Raw genomic sequence first — 17,882 nt, forward strand, 5'->3', positions numbered from 1 at the left:
TAAGCCAGTGCCTCTCAATCCATAAAGTGCATTTGGATTATCTGGGGGTAATGTGACAACACAGTCTGAGTTTGTAGGTTTGGGGCAGGCCCACGAAGCTCCCCGCAATGCTAATGGGAATGCTTGTGGCCCCCTCTGCAAAGCGAGGGTCCATGCTGTGGCTAATGGCTCTTACCACGGTTGCTGGCTAACCTCCTGTTACCAGCTAACCTATTTATTAGAAGTCCAACACTAGTTATCTGCTACCATCTGCACTGACTGCCAATACCTTGAGATGAGAAAGCTGTGGTGGGTGGGGCTAGCTTGTGTAGGCTCCAGAGAGCCTGACTCTTCAATATTCAGGAATTCTGTGAGCTGGTCTTTAAACCGTCAGCAGCTTGAAAGCAGATATGGTGGGAGCACTGACACCATGAAACGGACAAACACTACACACCTGGGTTTTACCTTTTTCCAGAGGGCTGGCTTATCAGCACACCACCACCGGCCACCTCCCTCCTGGGGCGTGGCTAATTGCAGGCAGGAAGTGGGGGAGAGGGCCAGCCTGGCACAGCTCTCCAGGAGTCAGGGGAGGGACAGAAGTCCAACTTACCTTCCCAGTGGACCTGACGCCCTTCCAGATGCAGAAGAAACACACTAGCCAGACCAGAAGAAGGCAGAGAGCGAGGTCCCATTTCAGAGAGCCTGGGTGGTCGATTCCAGGGGACAAGCTCAGCACGTTGCGCCTTGAAGCAAACACAGAGCCAGAAGTCAGTAAGGGGCCTGGCCCCGGAGTAGAGAGAGCCAAGGCCCAAACATTAACAGGCTGAGGGGCAAATCCCACCTGAGGCACTGCATTTACATAAGTCACCTCACCTTTCCAAACCCAGGAATCCCCATTTGTCTTGAGACAGAGTTGTTGCAAAGAAAAAAGGATGGATTCAGACTCCAGATTCAGGCAAAACCAGGTTCAACTCAGTCTGACCTCAGGCAAGTTAAGGAACCCCTGAGCCTCAGTTTCCTCATCTGTGAAACGGGCACCAATTTTCTGCTGGGACTTCAACAGAACCTTCTTCAGTGCGCCAAATACTAAGTTCAGTTCTCAGCTCTACTGTTCGTTCCATCACTGACAGAGGAAGTTAGCCAACTTTCCCAGACCTCCGGCTCCTCATCTATAAAATGTTGCCCTCCCCCAACATTGTCCCTTATTATTTTATTCATCCCTGTGTAACCTGGATCTCTCACTAAAATGTAAGTCACACAAGATCCTAAATTCAGGGTCTGGGATGCAGCTAGCACTTGATAAACCTTTGCAGATGTAACTATGGTGTTCAGATGCCCAGGGAAGCTTCAGGCACACAGCCGGCACCTAAGCAGCGCTGGTTTCCTCCCCTGCCCTGCCAGGGTTTTGAGAGTCTCAGAGAGAGGCAGGTAAACAGTTTTAAGGATAACTGGCATGGGACAGCCACCAACCCTGCCCAGGATGACACGGCAGAGCATGGGTCTTTGGAGTCCAGACCTAAGCTTCCCGCCAATCCAAGCTGATTCCTGCTGTCCTGCTAAACAGGCACAGAAGCACCTATTCACAGACAGCACCTGAAAGCAGGCCAGGGCGGTGCAGGGTACTGACAGCCCAGGCCATGAAACTTGATGCCAAAAGTGGCATCCATGGTCCCAGAGCTCTGGCTGCTGCAACAGTGATCGAGGACAGCCACGCTGAGCACAGGGACATCGGCCCTGCCCACTGGGCCTCCCAGGTTACCCGTCCAGCACAGGCTGCTGGCCACAGGAGACAGGGTCTCCATGCTCCAGGGTGTTTGCGAACCCCTGGAAGACGCTGAGTTTCCTTCTAATGGGAGTCAGCTCCCTGCCTGAAGGTCACACTCCCATGCAGGAGGGGCAGGGAGTGAAGTGTGACTCTTTGCCTCAGTTTCCCCTTTTGTAAAATGGGACTAACAGCTCCCGCCCAGGATGCTCTTGGGAAAGCATTCTGGAACATCCCAAGGTTTTAGCCAGTCCGTGGGATTACCCCCACAGTCAGGGCTCTGGTTCTCAGAACGCACACTGGGTTCGACCCTTTATCATTTTTTTTTCTTTTTTCTAGAGAAGTTTCAACATAAGGACTTTGAATAAATCCAATATTCCCTTCTCAACTGGCATTCAAGCAAGGCCTTTCTTTAGTTCACTGCTGTGTTCCCAGCACCTAGAACAGCACCTGGCCCATTGGAGGAGCTCAATAAAGACGTGTTGAGTGAATAAGTGAATGAACGGACTCAACTGGGAGGACAGCAAGTTCACATGTCACTGTAGGATCAATCCGTGAAATACTCCCACTAACAGCCATAAGAAGGGACAGCTTTTCTTTGCCTTTTTCTTGCTGGTCACAGTGACATCAGTGGGCTCCCCCGGCACCTGATAATGTCATCCTGATAATGCTGATAGACTAAATAAAAGCCACCAGCAACCAACTGCTTTCCAAGGCCTTTTCAGTTTATCTCATCTGATCCAAGGAGTAGAGGCCATTCACCCCATTTTACAGATGGGGAAAATCAAGGCTTGGAGGGTCCACTTGCCCATGGTCACAGAGCCAGCAGGTGACACAGAGCTGCCACCCCAAGCCCACTCCTGTCTGACTCCAAAACCAGTGCTCTCTCTACTCCACTACACTGTTGATGTGATTTTAAGAGAAAACAGAGCCTAAATTTTAAAAACAATCTCTTCAGTCCTCTGCTATATGCTGGGATCACCTGGCACCTTGGGGCAGGGGGCATCTCTATAGGGCAGGCTGGCAGCCAACTGCATCCCAGCTGGGGCCCTGCCAAGCATGTGGATCTGGCGCCTGCCATGGCTTTAAAACAAAAAGCCTTTCCTCATTCTGCAGGGCTCAGCACCTTCAATGGAAGCCAGGGCAGGCTGGGCAGTGGCCCAAGACTTCCTTGTGAATGGGCAGCACCAGGAGAGGAGGAAGAGCACCTTTCCACCGTCTCCCAGGCCCTCCAGGTGCACTCGCCTTGGTCTCAAAGGAAGCCTCCCTGAGGTTCTGGAAGACTCACTGCAGAGCCCCCGTCTGGCTTCCGCTGTCCTGTCCCACGCTGGGGAAATGTCTGTCTTGCCCACCAGACCCTGAACATCCCAAGGACAAGGGCTTTATATGCTGATGAGATGTCCAGCCACAAGATAGCCTTTCGTTTGATTCTTTAGGACGAGCTGGCTGAGAAGCTTAACATCCTGGAGCCCTGACTGTGACCATACCCAGCCTGTGGCCAGCTGACCCAACAGCATCTGCCTTCCTCCCACCACCATGCTGGGCAAACCAGTGGTGCCCGATACCGATGGGAGGCTGCCACACTGGCTTGTTCGGGGCAGCTGACCAGCTATGCAGTCTACAACAGAGAAAATGAGTCCTCCGCCTGCTTCTCCATTGCTGGTGGTAGTCCCTTTGTAGGATCTCATGGTGGCATCCAGGGATGTGTGCTTTGACCAGGCAATTCCATTCCCAGGATTATCTCCTATAGTTACACCTGCATGGGTGGCCAGAGACACAGTACCCACCCCAAGCAGTGCTGTCTGTAGAGTGAAAAGTTGGAAACGACTCAAATGTCCATTAAGAGGAGCTTGTAAACTGTGAAGTAGGCACACACTGGAACACAATGCTCGGTGTAAAACAACGGGAAAGTTCTGTGTCCTACTAAGGAGCTAGGTCCTGGAGACAAAATGCAGGAAGAGAAGCAAGGTGAAGAACAGCGCATGAGACATGCTCCCTGCTGTGTAAAGAGGGAGGGAGACAGAGACACATTTGTACTTGAATACACACATACTATTTTTGGCAGGACACACAAGAAGCTGGTGGCAGTTGCTGCCTGTGTGGGGGAGGGGGATGCACTTTGCAATGTATTTTTGCACTACTTCAATGTTTTTAATGTGCACATATCACCTTTATAAAAGTTATTTTAAATTCTTGAAAAGCTTTATAACGGGCCATGTGAACGTCCCAGGACTGAAACCAATGTATCTCATCAATCAGGATTTGTCACAACACAGCCTGACACAGGCTCAGGGCCAGAGCAACTGACATTCTTTCCAAAGATATCTCGGGCAGCCATGCCGGCTGAATCTCGGGCGGGCCCCTCCACAGTCCCTTCCATGTCTGACTTCCAGAGTCTTCCCAGCCAGAAAGCAGTCGATCAGGATCCAGCCAATCCCTACCCAGTGGTGAGGGCGTGCTCAATAAACTGTGGGGTGCCATGCCGGGGGAACGCCATGGTGCACTGCCACTCACCTGTGCCTCCTAAGCACCCCAGGAGGAAGCTGCACAGGCTCCCCACAGTGTTAACACAGCTCTCCCAGCACACTGTCTCTGCCCTTGTCCAGGCCCCTGACACCCCCAGGATGATTTCCAGCAGCCTCTTCATCCTCCCTCCACTCCTGCCCCCACAAGTCAGAGGGAATCTATTAATACCTATGGCAGGCCACATCCCTCCTCTGCTCCACATCCTCCCGAGGCTCCCACTCCGTAGCCAACACAGCTCGCCTGACCTTGCCATTCAGACTCAGACACTTTTAAGAATGAGTGGGTGCCAATTAGTAATCACACAGGTCAACGGGTGTAAAGGGGAAGTGTTCTGGGCAGGCTGGGGGTGCGGGCACTCAAGCCCTACCCTCATCCCCCAGACTGCACCATCACTTCCTCCTCCTTCAGCCACCCTAGCTGCTGTCTGGGACATTCCCTGAACAGGTCGAACGTGATCCTGCCTTAAGGCCTTGGACCTAACTGCTTCCCTCGGTCACTTGTTCCAAAGCTCCCTCGTCCCTTTCCTTTAGGTCTCTGTTCAAAGGCAACATCCCCAGGGCACCTGTTCCTGGCCACCCTCTGTAAAAAATATCCCTGGTCACTCTTCTTCCCCTGCCCCAGGGCCTGTTTCTGATCACTTATTGCTTTTATACTATAATTTTATATGTGCTATCTATTTCATGTCTGTCTGTCCCATTAAAATGTCAGTCCCAAGAAGGCAGGGTCTATGTCTGTCTTGATCACTGAACAGTGCTTGGCATGTAATAGGTGCTCAGCAGACATTAGTTGAATAAATTAATTATACCCATTTGGTTGATGGGGAAACTGAGGCTCAGACAGGTTCAGGAATGCACCTGAAATCACTCAGATAGAAATCAACCCTGGATCTAGTTCCTTTTTTCTGATGCCACCCTGGGGACCAGTCACCTCATGTGCTGGGCCTGGTGCTGGTCTTGGCAAGGGCCCCAGCATCCCCAGCTTCCTCATACTCTCATGCAGAGGGAGGAGACTCCGAGGTAAGCTGCATTCTTGTCCAAGAATAGTAATGATTCACTCCAGGGTGGGATCCAAAAAAGAATTGCCTGGACGTCTGTTTTGAGTCGGCCGCCCTGCTGCCGTCCAGCCGGCACTCAGAGATGTAAATACGTCCTCCTAGCGGGCCAAATCGTTTCCTTTTGACTGCAGGCCAGCCATTTATTGGCCATGGTTCTCCCCTGGAGACTGGCAGAGGCAACAATTATAAAAGGGCCCGTCCGCCCAGAGCATGGGGCCGTGTAGCCTTTCTCCACCGCCTCCTCCTTCCGACAGCTGCAGGGGAAGATTGGCTGAGCAGGCCTTGTTTGCAAATATGACTCATTTCTTTGATTCTAATAAAGTCTAATGATACGTGCCGAGCTCCCAGGGGGCTCTGGAGGAGCCTAGGAGGAAGGCACGGCTCCAGCCTGATGGAGGGCATCTGGCCAGGTCTGGCCCTGCCCGTCCTCCAGGGCAACCTTGGGACAGAGGTGACCCCAGACAGCAAGGAGCAGCAGGGGGACAAAAGCTCTGCTTCCCCATCCCAGAGCAACTCGGCGCTCAATTATAAAGCCAGCGTGAAATGACTGTCTCTGGGGCCCCGGTGGCTTCTCATGAGGATCTGGGAAAGTGCAGCTCACTGGCTCCTGCTGAGAATGATGACTTAGCACTGCACACAGGGTGGGCATAGGGGTCCAAGCTGAGAGAAGACCCCACAAGTAACCTGGGAGTGGGGAGACACACACGTGGCACAATGTGACCTGTGACTGTGGACCTGGGCTCCCAGGCCTGGCCTGGGCTCTGGGCTGGTGGCTGGTGGGGACACAGAAAAAAGGTTAGCTGGAGGCAGGATGCAGTGCTGAATGCCAGGGCTGGAAGCTTTGCTTCTTCTAGCTGTGCGTGTGACCTCGGGCAGGGCACTGCCCATCTTGCATCGTCAGTGTCCCATGGCCCCCCGCAAAGCGCATCCCTGGTCTTAGCTCCATAACACTCAAGCCAGGCTGTGAGTCACTGGGACCACGCTACTTCTGTTTACAGAGAAGAGAAGAGGGCGTGGAGAGGTGAGGTCACTGCCTTAAGGTCGTGCAGCTGGGATGTGTGGGAGCCAGAGTTGGGCTGTGTCTCCCCTGACAAGGAAAGGAGAATGTCACCCATTGCTGCTCTGCTTTCTCCTCTGTGAAAACAGAGGGAGGAGGGGCTGGGAGGGAGGGTCACTAGGGACCTTCCCTGCCCAGAAGCCAGGAGATGGCTCCGCTCCCCCGGTGCTTCGTACCCCTGACTTCCAGAGACTCCTGAGCACCTGCCAGCAGCACCTGCTGAAGGAAAGGACGGGCCAGGGACCTATGCATCTGACGCATGTTAAGAGAAGTGAAAGGAAGCAATGGCTGGGGCTGGGCTTTAGCTTGAGGGCCACCAAGACCAACCTTCGAGGGTGTCCTCACTGCTCTGCCGCCCAACTGGCTCCCAGACAGCAACGCGCAAAAAACTCCAACAAGATTCACTCGAGAGAAACCTCAGAGCCAGACGCTGCAGGGTTGGTGGCTATCTTCAGGGGGATTCAGATAAGTTTCACCCCAAAGGGAACCCAGACCTGCTGAAGGCTGAGGCCTCTGAGGCCCCATATACATCCAGCCTCTCTTTCCCACCAGTGTGTTCCCTAAGGAATCACAAAAATCACATTCAGTTCAGTCACACCACCTCCCTTCTCATATACCTTCCACAGTTTCTCCTCCAAGAGAACGAAGTTCAAATGTACCCGCCTAACATCCAAGGCTTTGACCCTTCTCCCTGGCCCTACCTGTCCCTCACCCATGCATCCTATGCTCTAGCCGAACCATCCCAAATACTCATGTGCTTTCAGCACGCTGACTCTGCATGGGCTGTTCCTCCTACCTAAACTGTCTTGTCACTCTCCTTTTCTGCCTAGTGAGCTTCTACTCATCCTTCAAAACCCAGCTCACATGCTCCTCCATCTGCAGACGGGGAAGTGAGCCAGAGAGAGGTAGTGATTTGCTGCTCCACACAGGTGAATGCAGACATGGAACTAACGAGGAGATTCAGCACCCAGTGGGCACTTGCTGTGTTGAAATAGTCTCAGTCCTTTCTGTCAGGGTGAGATCATAGCATGGGAAAAGCCACGAGAGGGTTCTGAGCTGCAAACTAACAGGTTGGATTCAGAATTGGTTATGGAGGTGCAAGGATAAGGCACAGAGAGATCCAAGAGGCCAGTGCTGGTGTCCAGGAGAGTGATGGGGGTCCCATGGGGTGACTGTGCATTGGGACAGTGCTCGGATTCTAGGTATACGCTGAAGGGGGAGCCAAGAGGATGTGTGAATTGGATGTGGGATTTGAGGGAGGAAGAAGAGTTTTGGACGATGCCTAGATATTTCCCCTACTTAGAAAGCCTCTGCAGAGTCTGAATGAAATGACAGGGGCAAGTTCCTAGTACTATGCTCACGGGAGTCACCTATTCCCCACTGGTTCTCCTGCCTTTTCACCATTGCATGCCAAGAAAAGAGAAGGCTCTTGAAGGCAGGAGGCTGGGTATTTCCTGCCCATGGCACCTGGCTCAGGGCTGGAACTGAGCTGTCCCCAGTGTAGCTCTCTGGCCTCGGCCTGTGCTGTGAAGGCAGGTCACAGGAGGCAGCGTTGGTCTTGCCTAAGCCTGCTTTCCAGGCTCTTGCTCCATGGCCCTCAATCTTCCCCAGGGTTCTAGAAAGAGGGCAAGTTATTTGCGAATGTTCAGGTGGTCTCACAAAGCTCTGCTGGAATCTGGGGCTGGGGGTGCAGGGGTAGGAGAGGTGTGAGAGCCGGAGCGGGAGATGAGTACCAAGCTGGCAGCCAGGGCTCTTTGGACACAGCAAATCCATCTGGATCATGCAGAAGCTTGGGAAGGTGGCTGCAGAACCAGATACTCTCCAAAGATTAATACTGTCTCAGTGTCTTCCAGGCCAGAAAATGGAGCTGGGGTGCTCAGAATGGAGATTCTGTAAGGCAAGGGTCCCAGAATACTCCCGAGGGCCCCGTCCCTCTGGAAGGTGTGAGTGAGAACTGGCCACCCTGAGGACCTCATATTGCTCCCACGTGTTCCTTCTCTAAGGCCCCTGGGTCCCAGACAACAGTAAGACAAGCAGAGTCCAGAAGAGGATGGCCCCTTTACAATAGGGGGTGATTATTTAAGTTCATAACACTTAAAGAAACTGCCCTGAGGGTAGTTTTATGCACTATGAGGGCACTCGATAAATAATAAGGGATTCTGGCCAGGCACGGTGGCTCATGCCTGTAATCCCAGCACTTTGGGAGGCTGAGGCAGGCGGATCATGAGGTCAAGAGATTGAGACCATCCTGGCCAACATGGTGAAACCCCATCTCTACTAAGAATACAAAATTTAGCCCGACATGGTGGCGCATTCCCGTAATCCCAGCTACTTGGGAGGCTGAGGCAGGAGAATCACTTGAACCAGGGAGTCGAAGTTTGCAGTGAGCCGAGGTCACGCCACTGCACTCCAGCCTGGCAACAGAGCGAGACTCTGTCTCGAAAACAAAATAATAGTAATAATAATAATAATGGATTCTCAGGGCTGGTCACCCAGGATCTCATGCAGTCAGGGTCATCCTACAACCTTGGGAAGGCAGCACTGCCATCTCCCCAGGCGCAGGTGAGGATACCATGGCCCAGAGAGTGGGACACACCTGCCTAAGCTAGAAGTGGCAGAGGGAGGGTTCGAACACAGGCAGGCCAGTCAATGTCTGAGGCAAGGAGGTCCCAGCAAACGCCCTAGTAACTGGCTGAGCGCCAGTGTCCAGGAGTAGGGCAGGCCCGGTTTTCAGGCTACGCCAAGAACAGCAGAGAAAGGACAAGGCTGTGCCTTGGACCCCATTCAAGTGAGAAAAAGGAAGTGCCAGCCTTTCTTTGTCTGTGAACTCAGTTCCCCAGGGGGCGGGGAACTGAGGGGCAATGATTGTGCTTCCAATGTCCCTTTTGTTTGTAAGTGGAAAATATACAAACAAGAGGAACCCACAGTGACAGCGGGCCTAAGGACCTGCCCTGAGCATACACTGAAGGCCTGGAGTAGCAACAGTGACATAGACCGCCCAAGTAAGGGTTCCACACCAGTGAGGGCAACCGACCCCTTCTTTGCCAAGGATGTCCCAGCCCCAACCCCAAAGCATGGCTGGGGCCAGTCGGCAGGCCGCTCCCTCTTCTCTGGCCCATTCCTGGGCCAGCTCCTAAGAGATGAGTAGACACCTTGAAAATGGCAAAACTACATACAAAAGACAGGGACTGTCATCTCGTGATGATTCAGAACCACCATCTTCCTTAACAGCACCCCTGCCCTGACTCACAACCTTCACGCAAGGCCTCATCTCACTTAGTTCCAGGGTCAAGGGGCTACACTTGAGTGCTAAGCTCCAAGGCTGGCTTATGAAGAAGAGGGAAATGAGGCACTAGCCTATTTTTGATCAGCCTCTAAGCACTATGTTAGAAGACTTTCTCCACACATCAGCTCACTCAAGAGTTCCCCAAAATCAGGACTCCACATCCTGCCTTTCTAATGTTTGTCCTCTGTATCCTCCCTGTAGTTACTGACTACCGTTCTTCACTCCTCTCATGAAGAGACAGAATTTATTTCCTCCACCTCTTGAATCTGGGTTTGTCTTGTGGCTTTCTTTGGCCAAGGTGACGTGAACAAAAATGATACAGACAGAGGCTTGAAAAGCACTTAGGTTTTGGGGATTGACCGTTTCTTGTTCCTAGAGTGCTTGCTTAGTGGCTGGTGACAAGCCCAGACTAGCCTGCTGGGTGATGAAACCACACAGACCAGTTGCCCCTCCCACCCCAGCCACCAGCCAGCCAAACCCCAGAAAAGCTACCCGGAGGACCTACAGTTGCCTGCAGACACATGAAGGAGCCCAAGACTGGAAGAACTGCCCAGCCAAGCTCAGCCCAAACTGACAACAAGCAGAACAATCAAGAGCTAAATAAATGGTTGTTGTTTAAAGCCGCCAAGTTTGAGGATGGTTGTTACGTAGCAAAAGCTAACTGATGCATCTTTTTCACTCTACCTACTTACTCACTTTTTACTTAACTACTTCAGCTTCATATATGCATTTTTCTCTGTGCAATAACAGGGAATATATTTTTTCTAAAATACATTAAAAAAACTGTGTCATTTTTAGACAATATAAGTATGCATACCCGCCTCACAGGGATCCCATCAGGGTAGTTATGATTCATTCTTTTTATCTGACAGGTAAAGAAACTGAGGCTCAGAAAGGAGGAGTGACTTGCCTCAGGTCAAACAGCCAGTAAGTGGCAGAACTGGGATTCCAGGTCTGTCTATGGCCAAAAGCATAAATTTCTCTCCAGATCTGCACCCTCCTTCCAATCCCCTAAAGACAGTGGCTCCTGCATTCCAGGGGAGGAGATAAGGAAGTGGGCCATCCTCTCTGCCCCACCCATGTCCTCCTCCTTGCTTCAATGAGGTGGCCTTACTCCCAGAACTCGATGACAGGGGAGGTGAAGTTGGTGGAGCTGATGGTGATCCAGACACTCTTGTTCTTGCGCATGGTGTCCTCCATGCAGTGAGGTGTGTTCCAGCTGTGGTTGCAGTGTGCCCATGGCAGCTCCTTCTGGAAGGACTGGAACAGGTAGTATGTGGCCCAGGCCAGGATGACAATGTAGTAGACATTCAGGAGGGACACAATTACAATGGAGGCATAGCCGATACCTGCAGGTTGGACAAATGAGATGAGTAAACATCACAAGGGAGGCCAGACCCACCATGGCCACATACTCAACTGGAAGGCCATGGTATCCCCAGGCCCCAGGCCACAAGAGGCCCTTCAACAGTGACCACCAAATATTTATAGGGTGAATGGATGGCTGGGGGAATGGAAAGGTGAAACAACAGATGGTTAGATAAATGGGATGGATGGCAGGGGGTGGGGGGATAAAACAATGAATGGATGGCTAGATGGATAGACAAACAGATGGATGCATGAAAAGATAGATAATAAAGAGGATGGTTGATTGGATGGTTGGATGTTTGGATGGATGGATGGATGGATGGATGGACGGATGGCTGGCTGAATGGATGAGACAAATCGATGGATGAATGAACAGAAGAATAGTTGAATGATTGAATGAATGGCCAGATGAATGGATAAATAGCTACATTGATGAGTGTTGGACTGATGGATAGATACTCATTTGTTGCATAGATAATCAGTTTGTTAGATGGATATATGGATAGTGGTTGGTTAGAAGGTTGAGTAGATGAATGGAAGGATGAATAGATGGGTAGATGAATGGAAAATGGATGGATAGTCTAATTACTGAGTAATGGAAGAAAGGCTTAAGGATAAATGGATTTATGTGGATGACCGAATAAAGAGACTCACATATGTTCTCATCTCTGCCAATTAAATCATAACAGGGATTATTCTGCGTGCATACTAAGTACTAAACATGGGACTAATGAAGCCACCATTCACTTGATGCTGACTGTGTACAAAGCACTTCTACGTGGCTATGTCATTTTGTCTTCATAGCAACCCTGTGAAGTAAGCATACAACTATATTTCTATTTCACAGATGAGAAAATTGAAGTACAAAGTGACCTTCTCAAAGCCACAAAACCATCAAGGGGAGTTAATGGGACCTGAACCCAGACAGAAAGCCTCCTGAACCTCAATGCTTATCTGCTGCACTCTACCGCCAAGCAGCTACAGGCTTCTCTTTTTTTCTTGTTTAGATTCGGGGGTACAGGTGCAGGTTTGTGACAGGAGTATATTGCATGGAACTGAGGTTTGCACATCCATCGATTCCCATCACCCAAATAGTGAACATAGTATGCAATAGGTAGTTTCTCAGCCCTTGTTCCCCACCCCTTTTGGAGTCCCCAGTGTATACTGCTCTCTTCTTTATGTCCCTGTATACCCAAGGTTGAGTTTCCACTTATAAGCAAGAATACATGGTATTTGATTTTCTGTTTCTGCATCAGTTCACTTAGGATAACAACCTTCACCTGTATCCATGTTGCTGCAAAGGCCATATTGCTATTCTTTATGGCTGCATAGTCTTCCATGGTATATATGCACCACATTTTCTTTATCCAGTCCACCACTGATGGGCACCTAGGCTGATTCCACGTCTTTGCTACTGTGAACAGAGCAGCTGCAGGCTTCTCTATGCAACAACCTAGGGAAGTGTGCATGCTGGGTGTGACTGAGTAGCTACTGCATGCTAGGCACTTGCCACATCTCCTTTCCCCATACTCCCAGGCAGCAGCATGTGCATCACACTGGTACTGTACTGGCTGCTATCTTCTGTCAGGCACAGAGCTAAGTGATGTGCATGAGGATTCAATGGACCTGGCAGACAATAAGTGCTCAATAAAAATGTGTGGAACTGATGAGCACCAGGCCCCAAGTGGCCTCTGTCCCATACTCACCAGAGAACAAGGGGCAGATCTTTTCCCAGCAGGTGATGCCCCCTTCAGAGGTATACTGGCCTATGATGATCTCCAAGAAAAACACAGGTAAGCCGCTCCCAAACAGGAAAATAAAATACGGTATGAGAAACGCACCTACAGAGAGCAGAATGGGCAAGGGTGAGACTGTGGCCATGGCAGTGCTGACGCAGAAGGCACCCAAGCCCTCCCAGCGAATGGAACCAGAGAGAATGCATGAGGGGCATGAGGCTCAAGGCCAAACTCTTGGGAAATGCTCCAGGCCCTGCCCACCTGGCCAGCTGGTTTCACCTTTCCAGTGTGCCCTCCCTCTCACCATCAAATCTATCAGGGACTTCAAGCCTCGGAGCCTTCATGTCAGCTATGCCTACTGCCTGCCTGTCTCCTCCACATCTGTCCCTCTGAACAAGGACTGCTTGGCCTCTAAGACCCACTCAAATGTCGCCTCTTTGTTGGGGCCTTCACCTACCCTCCCCAGGCCTGCCCAGGGCAGGAGGCAGAGAAGCTAGGAAGGGTGCGGTGGTAAGGGGCAGAGGGTAGGCATCTCCGGTGGGGGTGGGACCAAGGGGAAGAATCAGGGGGGGCAAAGCATCGGGGCAGGGGATCCTACCTGGTGTCCACTAATGGCTTCAGCGGGTCCATAAACCCTTTGAAACTGTGGGCAACTTGGGTCTAGTGTATGTGCTTTGTTCTGGGGAGCGTCTAGGACACTCATCAGAGTCCCAAAGGGGCCTGAGACCTACAAAAGGTTAAGAAACCAGGCTCTAAGGGAGAATTCCCCAAAAGGCGGTTCTACTAATGTGGGCAGCACAAGGCATGCCCATCTCCACTGACACACAAGCCTTTGACAGCAAGCAGTCACCAGCGGTGAGCAGTTCCTCGCTATCCAGTTCTCTTCAAGCCCGTCATGGCACCAGCAAGAAAGCATCAGTAGGTGCTGCCTGACCTCAACACAACCCCATCACAGCAGACCTCTCAGAGGGTTCCTGCTCAGAGCCTTCAGCAGGCAAAAACACAACAACAAAAGCAAACCAAAATCCAAAAACCCAAACCAACCAACTCATCAACCCAACCAAGCGCAGTCATCACATTTAAAAAATATCTTCACTGTACTTTTTATTCCTGGATACCTTTGGAGCATGACAAATGGTACCAGTTTTCCATTTACAGCAGGAAACGGAGTTTGCTTTCTGGAGTACATTTGGTAAAGTTAGAAAAGCAAACATGAATGTTAAAGGAAAGATAAAGAAACAGTCAGAGGCAAGTAGACATGGGGGACAGATAAGGAGGTGTGTGAATGTCTGGGGCTTGGGAGACATGAGCCTGGCCTTGTCCTGCCTCTTTGGAGATGGCAAACTGGAGGATCAGAGAGGGTGAGGGACCTGCTCAAGGTAACACAGAAAGGCCCTGTAGAACAGCACCCTGATTCTCAGTCGGGCTTATCCCCTGTCTTTAAGGATGGGGTTGGCAGGGGCATGGCAGGCTGACCTCATGGAGGTCAAGTTGGGGGGAGGGAAAGCAGGGCACAGAAAGGCCACCCACACTCCGGTCCCAGCCTCCAGCTCCAAGGCCGCTTTGTTCTGGAGGGGCTTCCCTGTGGCCCGGCCCAAGCTCACCTCCACCATTCTTGTAGCAGAGGTACGGGAAGCGCCAGACGTTGCCCAAGCCCACGAAGCCGCCAGCCACAGAGAGCACAAAGTCGATCTTGCTGGACCACTTCTCCCTCTGCGGAGGTTTTCCCTCAGCCTCGTCCTCAGGCCGTGTGCCTGGGCTCTTCCCCGGTGAGGGCTTCAGGATGTCCTTGTGGAAATCTTTCAGACACTGCAGCTTCTCCTTGGTGGCCATCTCCTTGCTTTCTATGGGGGACAAAAGAGAAGCATCCTGCAGCTGATGAGGGACCGCCTGTGTGTCTCAGACACAATCTCTGCTTCCTCATCCACCAGCTGGCTCCCACCTGCCCAGGCCTGTAACAAGGGGCCTGGCATCCCTGTCTGTCCAATGCTCTGACAGCAACATTGGGAGTCATTCAGACCCCTTCATGGACCAGGGACCTCAAGATTCAGGCTATGGACACTTGCAAACCACAAAATCGGCAGGTTCCATTCCCCGGGCACCCGCGAAGAGAAGCACCAGGGGCCCCCATGTTTGTCATCTGAGTGTCATACTTCAGCCTGCACCCCGGCCCTAGCATCGTCTTTCACAAAACACAACACACCCAGGCAGTTCTAGGCATCTGCCAAATAACAGCCTGCAAGCAGTTTCTAGAAATTAACAGATACTATTTTCTAAATTTGGATTTGTATTAAAAAAATGGAGGCTCCTATTTCACAAATGTCTTAACACAGTGTCCAGCCCACAGAGATGACCATTTATAACTGTAAGCTAAAAAAACGGATAGATGGAAATGAACGAGGAATGGGGTTTCAGGCTGGAATGGAAACAATATTTGAGAATGGGTTGCCATCCAAGTATTGAGAATGGATGTTTATGGAATAGATTTGCAATTTATTAACCAGTCACATCTCTAGCAGAAAAAAATAAGGGATTTGCACTGGTGAGGATTATGCAAGAGTGCTTGTTAATCCCCATTTGTCCACCCTTCTCCAACCGTCCTCTGGCTTGCTCTGATTCCAGGGGCTGACCCTGTAGATCCTACAAGCCAGGTTCCCTTGCCCTCCGGCTCCCTGTTGGGTTTGGCTAATGGGAGGCCCCAGAGAAAGCCAAATCTCTAAACCCCCCGAGCTGTTCATGGTTACCCTCAGCCCACTTGTGCTTGGCCCCCAGTCTAGAGGGAGGTCTGCCACCAGCCAGGCCAGAGCTTCTTCTTTCTATACTTCCTCAGGTCCCCAAGTGCTCACTCACCCTGGCAGCTCAGCCCTGAGGGCCACAGTCACATCCAGGGTGGCCGTCTGTGCAGAAGGTGGACACCCCTGGCTCTCTGAGAACTGACAAGGGTTAGTTACCAAGAGCATCCTGAGTCCTAGTCCACAGCATGAGGAAACAGCTCAAGGCTGGGTCCCCTGCCTTCAAGAGCTGACCCACAAAATAACAACGTAACAGAGGGACATAGGAAACGGACGAGCTGTGAAAACCAGAGCTACTGGGCCTACGCGCCCCTCTCTGAGCCTCAGTTTCCCCATCTGCAGAATAAAAAGGATGGCAGCAGAAGTGGCTGACTCAGAGCCAAGCATTCCAGGATACAACTTGTTTGTCTTCATGATCAAACTGGTGGCCAACCTGAAATAATCAGATTTCAGAGAAAAGTCAAGAATTCTAAGTTCTCTTGAAAAATTGGAAGGTTGGACCACAGCGAGCTCATACTTCTCATGGTGATCGCTGACTGGAGCAGATGTGACCACCTTGTCACACGGCCACATCCTGGCCAGCTCACCACCTGGCTCAGGACACGCTCGCCTGGCTAGCTCAAGTGGGCATCCGAGTTTGTCTTCTCACCAGAGACCCGAACACTACCTGAAAGTATCCTGTTCAATTTCTTGCTTCCCTGTCGTCTATCTCCTCAACTAGAATGGAGGCTCCTGGGGAAAAGGACTGCACCTGCCTTGCTCACAACTGTGTCCCAGAGCCAGACGCCATGCCTGGCACACAGTAGGGTGTCAGGCAAGAGCTGCTGGGTAGGTGGATCCCAGAGTGGCATCCACAGGCAGCTGGTGACGACTGCAAACCCTGTCTTTGCCAATCCTGTGACCAGGCGAGTCACTTGGCCTCAGAGCCTTGCAGGCAGGGTGAGGCAGTAGCTGCCTAAGGACTTGGGGTGTGGAGAGGGGATGTGCTGGCTTGGCCCCAGATGCTGGGCCCACGGGGGCTGTGCTCGAGGAACAGAGGCACAAAAGCACAACAAAACCCCCGTTTCCCCCACACCTCCTTCCTCTCCCTGGCTTGGGGTGGGGGACCCCAATTGTTTCACTATCTGGCAGCCAACAGACCAAGAAAGGCTTCCTGAAGCCTCCGGGCAGCTCATGGAGCCCTTCCTCTGTCTGCCAGAGCATCCGCGCTGCCTTTCTCTGCCCTGCTCCCTTGGGGCCGGGCGCGGGATTCGACAGGCCAATGGCTACTGTAAAAATAGTCCTACCGGCCAGCATTGTTCCAGCATTGACTTGCACAGCCCCCCGATGGTTATCAGGGCAGCCCATTGTGGGCTGGCTCGGTGGGCGCATAATTGGAGGATGTGAGACTCAACTCCCTCCAAGTGAAGGTGTTTCTCAGGAAATGACCCTGGAGCCTCCTCACCCAGAAGCTCATGACTTCATTGGCAGCTGGGACGGGCCAAGTCCATGCCCGCGAGGAGCTGGGGTCTGCTTCACTGTGGCTACCCTGAGAGTCTTGGCTCTGCCCTCTGGGCACACAGACCCACTTGCCACACTAACACTCAGAGAACCCTCTAGAAACATGGAACAGGAGCAACTGGGGTTTCCCAAGTCCCTTTGCTCTAGGCTCTGGTTTCCTACAAAATGAAGCCTCCACCCCCTTCCACACTCAGGACCCCATTGTCCCGCCACCTGGGGCTGAGCCCGGATGGGGATGGGCGTTTTGAACAGGGCAGGCAGAGTGGGGGACCTGTCATGTGCCTGGCATGGTGGGGGTCTCCCTACTCCTCATTTCTAAGGTGCACCCACCTCTCCACCCGTAGGGGCTGCAGTCACAGGTCCACCTGCCTTGAAGAACACACAGCCAGCAGCCCTGCCCCTGAAGAAGCCCATTCCAGCAAGACCCGCCTGTACATTCCTGGCATCCACCCACATCTCTCTGTCGCCATGGCAACCACGAGCTACAGGCCCCTCAGCCCTTGCATTGGCATCTGTGGCAGCCTTCTCACAGGTCTCCCTGCTGCTATTCTGCCCGCCCCAATCTATTCTCAATGCAGCAGGTAAAGGCAGATTAAGAAGCAGAATCAGGTCCTCATGCCCCCCAACCCTTTGATCACCCCTGGAAGAAAACACAGGCTCCTCACCATGGCCCGCCAGGTCCCAGCACGCACCCCTGCCGACGCTCTGCCCCATCTTTCCTCTCCCCTTCTCTTTGGGACATGGGCCACACAGAACTGCTTTAGTCCCTCCTACTGCCCAGGCTCAGTCCCCTCTGAACCTTCCCACTGGCTGTTGGAGCCA

General features: G+C 52.1%; 1 protein-coding gene across 3 annotated transcripts in view; it reads right to left on the reverse strand.

Moving 5' to 3' along the window:
- The window catches only part of SLC6A6 (solute carrier family 6 member 6), an 87,239-nt gene that overhangs the window by 30,659 nt on the left and 38,698 nt on the right, over window positions 1-17,882 (reverse strand). For all 3 annotated transcript variants that reach the window (XM_021922672.2, XM_021922670.2, XM_031663109.1), the window contains 4 exons: window positions 14,373-14,612; window positions 12,739-12,873; window positions 10,779-11,013; window positions 590-722 (listed from right to left, as the gene is read on the reverse strand). In XM_021922672.2, the coding sequence (XP_021778364.1) occupies window positions 590-722; window positions 10,779-11,013; window positions 12,739-12,873; window positions 14,373-14,601 (732 nt within the window). In that variant the 5' untranslated portion in view covers window positions 14,602-14,612. The remainder of the gene's footprint in view (window positions 1-589; window positions 723-10,778; window positions 11,014-12,738; window positions 12,874-14,372; window positions 14,613-17,882) is intronic.

Source organism: Papio anubis, chromosome 2, assembly GCF_008728515.1.
Source record: "Papio anubis isolate 15944 chromosome 2, Panubis1.0, whole genome shotgun sequence".
Classification (NCBI taxonomy): Eukaryota; Metazoa; Chordata; class Mammalia; order Primates; family Cercopithecidae; genus Papio; species Papio anubis.